Below are 6,446 nucleotides of genomic sequence, written 5' to 3'. Positions count from 1 at the left end.
TGTTCTCTGTCCACCCGGGAACGGGTACGAGGGAGCACGGTGTGGGATAAAAGGAGGTGACGAGTGCAGGGTCGGCCTCTTTTGTCTTTGTGCGGAGAGTTGAGTGAGAGTTTGTGAATTATTTAATTTGAACGTTTTGGTTTGTGAAAAGAATGTAGAGGTCAAGAAGTGTGTCGCCGAGTGGTAGTGGTAGTGAGAGTGAAGGGTATGTTGAGGAGAGTAGGAGGATGAGAGAGATGGCTGCGAGATTGGAGACGTTGGAGAGGAAGTTGGAGAAGTCTAGTCGTAAGAGGAAAAGAGAGGATAGGAGTGACAGTGAGAGTGAGAGTGAGTCAGAGAGGAGCAGGAGAAGTGGCAGGAGTAGAAGTAGCAAGAGGAGAAACAGCAAGAAGAGCAAGAGGAGCAAGGAAAGTAAGCAGGTGAAGAGGGAGAGACAGGACGAGAGGATGGCGGCGGCAAGAAAGAGAAGTTGGAAGGCCAAGGCTCACGAGGAGCAGTTCTGCGTGATAAGTAAGGCGTTGGAGCCTCTAGCCAAGGCAAGGCAGAAGGCGGAGCGTCGAGGAGAGAAGGACATCGCCAGAAACATAGAGGAAGGTGAGAGCGTCCTCCAGCGGCGCGTCAAGTTATTGCTGTTTGCGGACGCCGAAGGGTGGTCGGCCGCAAACATTTATGATGGTAAAATGGAGTGCGGGTCCGATACGGACGATGAGCGGAGGATGAGGAGGGCCAGGGCGGAGGCCAAGGAGGGGAAGAGGAGCAGTGGCAAGCCCTTTCCAGGAGGCCGCCCAGCCGGGGTCGGGCTCGGAGCGGCTGCTCGAGCTCAGACCATGCCGGCCGCACCGAAGCCACCCGGATTCGGCGCCCCGTTCAAGGAGCTGGCCTGTTGGCGGTGCGGAGGGAAGGGGCACGTGCAGAGGGACTGCACGCAGCCTGCCCCAGGCCCAGCACCTGCCAGGTCATTCCCGATGCAGCAGCAACAGCAGCCACGATGAACAAGATAAGTTTGATGTGCATGTTGATGATGAGGATGAGGATGATGAAAAGAGTGTTCAAACTTATTCAGATGTTGTGGTTGAAAGCGGATATGGTGCGGAAGGGGAAGGGGAAGGGGAAATCTGGGCAGAGGGTGAAACTGTGATGCATGGGAGATTGAAGCGGTGCATACCGTTTTGGAGGGAGATGGGGGCTTCATCTTGGATTATTAGTATTTTGGAGGTCGGTTATGCGTTGCCGTTTGTGACAGAACCTCCGTCTGGTTTTTTAAGGAATCAGAAAAGCTGTTGGAAGCATGTACAATTTGTTGATGAGGCAGTGAAGGGGCTGGTAGACTGCGGGAGTGCGATGAAAGTAAACGAATCTGAGTTAAATTGTGTTAGCCCGCTGGGAGTGGTGGAAGGTGCTAGGAAGCTGAGACTGATTTTAGACTTGAGGCAAGTGAATGAATGTTTGGCAAAATTCAGGTTTAAATTGGATGATATCAGGATGGCAGTGAAGCTTTTTCAGAAAGACGACTTTGTTGTAACATTCGATTTGAAGAGTGGTTATCACCATGTTGATATGGCAAGGGACCATTGGAAATATTTGGGTTTCTCATGGGGAGGTGAATTTTATTGTTTCAAGTCATTGCCGTTTGGGCTCTCCACTGCTCCGTATCTTTTTAACAAACTGGTCCGTGTGATGGTTCGTTACTGGAGGGCTCAGGGCATTAAGTGCATGATGTTCTTTGACGATGGCTCTGCAGGAGCGGGCACTGTGGAAGAGACAGTGAGGGTAGCAGGTGTGCTCACGGAAACGTTGGAAAGAGCGGGTTGGAAGATCAATGTGGAGAAATCGTGCCTTGTGCCTTCTCAGAAGCCTACCATTCTGGGTTTTGTGTTGGACCTGGTTCACGGGAGAGTAAGTGTGGCGGAGGCAAGAGTTCTGAGGTTTTTGGAGCATTTGAGAGTTTTGCATAGCAAGAGGAGACCGAATTCCAAAGAGTGTGCTAGGCTGGCTGGGTTCATCATTTCAATGTCTTTCGCCATTGGGCCAGTTGCAAGGTTGAGAACCAGGGCATTGTATGACATGATTCTCAGGAGGAAAAGCTGGTTTCATAGACAGGAGTGGTCTGATGAGGCGTATGCAGAAGTGAGCTTCTGGTGGTATTGTTTCAATGAGTTTCATGGAAGATTGGTTGTGGGTGATCCCAAGATAACAGCAGTTGTAGACACGTGGTCAGATGCTAGCGATGTAGCCTGGGGAGGTTTTGCGGTGTCCTGCGGGGAGACGATTGCAAGAGGGAATTGGCCAGAAGAGGTGTTAGAGGCTCAGAAGAGTTCTACGTGGAGGGAATTGAGGGCTACCGAGTTGGTGCTGCAATCGGTGGTCCAAGAAATGGCAGGCAAGGAATGTAGGCACCGGACGGATAATCAGGCGGCAGCTCGTATTCTGCAGGTGGGCAGCAAAGTTCCAGAACTGCAGGAGATTGCATGTCGGATTTTCAGGTTTTGCAGGCAAAATTGCATTCGACTTGTGCCAGAATGGGTTCCAAGGGAGGAGAATGTTCTGGCAGATTTTTTATCCAAGGTAGTGGATACTGATGACTGGAAATTGTCGTCTGAGGTATTCGACGAGGTAGACGGTTTGTGGGGCCCGCACACTGTTGACTGCTTTGCCAGTGCAGAGTCGGCACAGTTGCCTCGTTTCTGCTCTTTTGTCTTTGTGCTGTGGTGGCCCCCACTGGCAGTGTTCACGTGTTCAATAGTGGTGTACACGTATGAGTGAGTGTGCGGATGTGTGCGCAACGAGTGAGTGCAGGGTGGACAGAGAACACCTTTTTGCTTGGCTCGGCTCATAGTTCGCGTCCCCGCACGCATGTATTTCACAGCCGGAGTTCAAAAACCAAAAAACACAAAAAAAGGAACATAATTGTTTTGGAAATGCAAAATGTTGGGTTAGCTTTTGGGCTAACCCTAGTTAGCGATAAGACCAATGCGCTGCTCTCTATCTCATGCTAGCTGCGACTGAGCTGGCTTTACACGTGCACTCAACTGCTGCGCATGCGCGCCCAAATCGCCTTGGGTAGCTCTTGCTGCGCTGACTTTGGCTTGCGCTTACCTTTGCAGTGTCACTGAGCAGCAACCGGAATTTGTTTGACGTCATCGACATAAATCTGTGGCAAATGTTGTTGTTGTTGTTGTTGTTGTTGTTGTTGTTGTTGTTGTTGTTGTTGTTGTTGTTGTTGTTGTTGTTGTTGTTGTTGTTGTTGTTGTTGTTGTTGTTGTTGTTGTTGTTGTTGTTGTTGTTTATTTTACTTCGCAGATTCTAACGGGCAAGTTGCCCAATAACAAGAAAGCAAAGGCAAAGAAAATAATAATACTAATAAAAGAAATAACCGGGGGCAGCAGAAAATGAAAAATAGCTTTAAGAACTCAGATGGTGAGCCAAGGAACAAATTTCCATGTTACAAATAATCGCTTTTAAAAGTAAAAAGTAAAGAGCGGGTGGTACAGCAGACTTCCTATTCTGAATTCCCTGAACGAAGGAGAGACATTAGCTGGGTACATGCCACTATTATACAGTAGCAAGAGAGCTACCTCGGTCGACATCAGTGGACGTGGACTACGAGTGGATGCGACAGCAGCAGTGACTGGAATAATGGGTGATACGTTTCATGGAGCGAGCGTATGTGGGATGACTGACATCTTGAACACACTGCGTTGGGGGATGGTGCGGATGCCGCTGGGTAGTGCGTTCCACAGCTTGGTAGCGGCAACAGAGAACCTAGCCTGACCAGCGCGGCTTGCGGCGGGTGGTACGTGCGCTCCGATGTCCTTCTGCAAGCGGGTACGCCGATCTGGGGACCTTGAAATCAGTCCACAGAGCCGGTTCCCCGCAATGCCGTGGATGCATCGCCAGGTGAGCAATAGCGCCTTTTGCTTGTGCAGCTCTGAGATTCGGTAGAGTTCCACCCGTTGGAGCAGAGGTTGAGCAGAGTCGTATGGCCGAGCGCCAAAAACTGTGCGAACCGCTTTGTTCTCCAGCGTCTGGAGATCCGTTGCTTGCTGGGCAGTTAGACAGAACACGAACCAACTTGATGCGTAGGTCAGATCCGGCATCACCACAGACTTCAAGTAGGTGACTCGGGCCGCCAGGCTCAAGCATCTCCGAGTCCGCCAGAGGGCACCTACTTTGCGGGACACCTTTGCTAATGTCCGTGACTAGCCGATTAAGGCCCACATGTTGTTTGTTTGTTTGTATTTATTTTGATTCGCAAGTTCAAACGGGCATAGAACCCAATAACATGAAAGCGAATATATGTCCTGCAGTCCTGCCGCCTCGTCCATCCCGGAGGCGGCCAGTGTCCCTTTCGTCCGCAACGTAACAACCAGCAAGCCTTCAATGGAGTCCGTACGGTGTCTAATGGCCAACCAATCTGCCGCAACTTCAACGCTGGACGTTGCAGTCTCAGCACGTGCAAGTACGCCCATGTCTGCAACCGCTGCGGGTCCAAGGACCACAATGGATCTAAGTGAGGTAGGCCCCAGTAACTCTGCTGCTTTGGCTGCAGCTCCCGCGATTGTACATATTTCTCCCTGCACTTCACGTTCTACTGATTTCACAAGCGCATGTCCTGCTGTCCACACACCCCTCTATGTTTCTCGCTTCGAATCACTGCTCCGTAACCACCCTGACAGTTCATTGGCTTCGTATGTTATCAACGGCCTCCGCTGCGGCTTTGACATTGGCTTTACCGGCAACGGCATAACTAACCAGCACTCGTCCAACCTCTCATCAGCATTCCAGCACTCTGCATTTGTGTCTGCACAGCTCACCGCTTCCTGCATCGCCGGCTACACGGCTGGCCCATTTGACTCGCCCCCATTCCCATTTATGTACTGCTGTGGCATTAGCACTGTTCCGAAAAAGAATGGCAAGCTAAGCTTGATACACTACCTGTCCAGCCCAGCCGGCTCCAGCGTCAACGACGGGATCCCTGCCGAGCCTTTCTCTTTGTAGTACATCAGCATTGATGAAGCCATTAACATCATTATGTCCTCCCCGTCTCCTATCTATCTCTCTAAACTCGATGTGAAGAGCGCTTTTCGTCAAATACCTGTCCACCCACAGGATTGGCATCTCTTCGGCATCCTGTGGCAGGGGAAGTACTACTACAACCGTGTCTTGCCATTTGGGCTCCGCTCTAGCCCGGCGGTGTTTGATGCAGTGGCAGCCACCATCGAATGGATAATGCACCACGAATTCTCCATCCCTAATTTGCTGCATTTCCTGGACGACTACTTGTGCGTGAGCGTGGGCCAGGCAGTGGCGAATCGGCAGCTGGCCATTCTTCTCCGCGCATTCTCATACCTCGGAGTCCCGCTCGCGCCTGCGAAGGTGGAAGGCTCGTCTCGTACCCTGACATTCCTGGGCATTATCCTGGATTGTGAGAAGATGGAAGCCCGGCTCCCTGACGACAAATTGGCTGACATCAAGCGCCTGTTGACTGCAGCGAGCATCAACCCCACCATGTCTCAGCGCGAACTCGAATCTCATCTGGGGAAACTCTCCTTCGCTGCAAGAGTCATCGTACCCGGCCGGACATTTATGCGGCGCCTATGGTCTATTTGCAGTCGCTACCAGCAGCCTCACTACCGCATCAGTCTGACTACCGAGTGCCAGGAAGATATCCAATGGTGGCTACGGCTCCTGGAACAATGGAACGGAAAATCATTCTTCCTGTTCCCAGATTGGACACCATCTCCAGACTTGGAGCTGTTCACTGATGCCAGTGGCACCCTGGGCTGGGGCGCATTGAACAGCGGCCGCTGGCTTCAAGGGACCTGGTCGCCTGAGCAATTCGTTCACAGCATTCAGTGGAAGGAGCTCTACGCGTTGGTCACAGCGTGTTGCACGTGGGGCAAGGAATGGCGCCAGCGTCGTATCACAATGCACTGTGACAACAAGACTGGGGTAGAATGCATCCGCTCCGGCACATCCAAGTCACCGCCAGTGATGGCCCTAATCAGGGAGTTGTTCTTTGTGTGCGCCCGCTTCAATGTCACCGTCACTGCTGCTCACATTGCTGGCCAGTCTAACTGCATTGCCGATTCGCTGTCTCGTTTCCGCATGGAGGAATTCCGACGTCTCGCCCAAGCTGCTCAAGCACAACCAGACCGAGCGGTGCTGCCATTCCAGTTGATGTAATATAGCCTTGACATACAGGTACCGATTGTCATTGCTAAATTGCTGTATTGAGAACCTGCGTTGGATGTCATTCATCTGCATGCCTACCTTTAGCCAACTCGTGCCTTAATCACTTGTTCTTAGCTCTCGTGAATTGGTGGTGAACGCTTGCTGGGGTGCCGTGTGCTGGTTTTCTGGGAACAGCTTCCTTCAACTGGTGGCTTTGCTGCTACTATCTCTGCTTAAAATTGCATACTATTGGTCGGCTGTTTGCGACGCCA

At 51.5% G+C, this 6,446-nt stretch overlaps 1 protein-coding gene across 1 annotated transcript; it reads left to right on the top strand.

The window, feature by feature from the left end:
* Window positions 1-236: 236 nt before the first annotated feature.
* On the top strand, window positions 237-992 carry LOC135812864 (uncharacterized). Its single transcript, XM_065326081.1, has one exon. The coding sequence runs from the start codon at window positions 237-239 to the stop codon at window positions 990-992; it is 756 nt and encodes a 251-aa protein (XP_065182153.1).
* The last annotated feature ends 5,454 nt before the right edge of the window (window positions 993-6,446 follow it).

The sequence above is a fragment of the Sycon ciliatum genome, chromosome 3, assembly GCF_964019385.1.
Source record: "Sycon ciliatum chromosome 3, ocSycCili1.1, whole genome shotgun sequence".
NCBI classification, from domain to species: Eukaryota; Metazoa; Porifera; class Calcarea; order Leucosolenida; family Sycettidae; genus Sycon; species Sycon ciliatum.
This window is presented reverse-complemented; position numbering and strand designations above follow the sequence as displayed.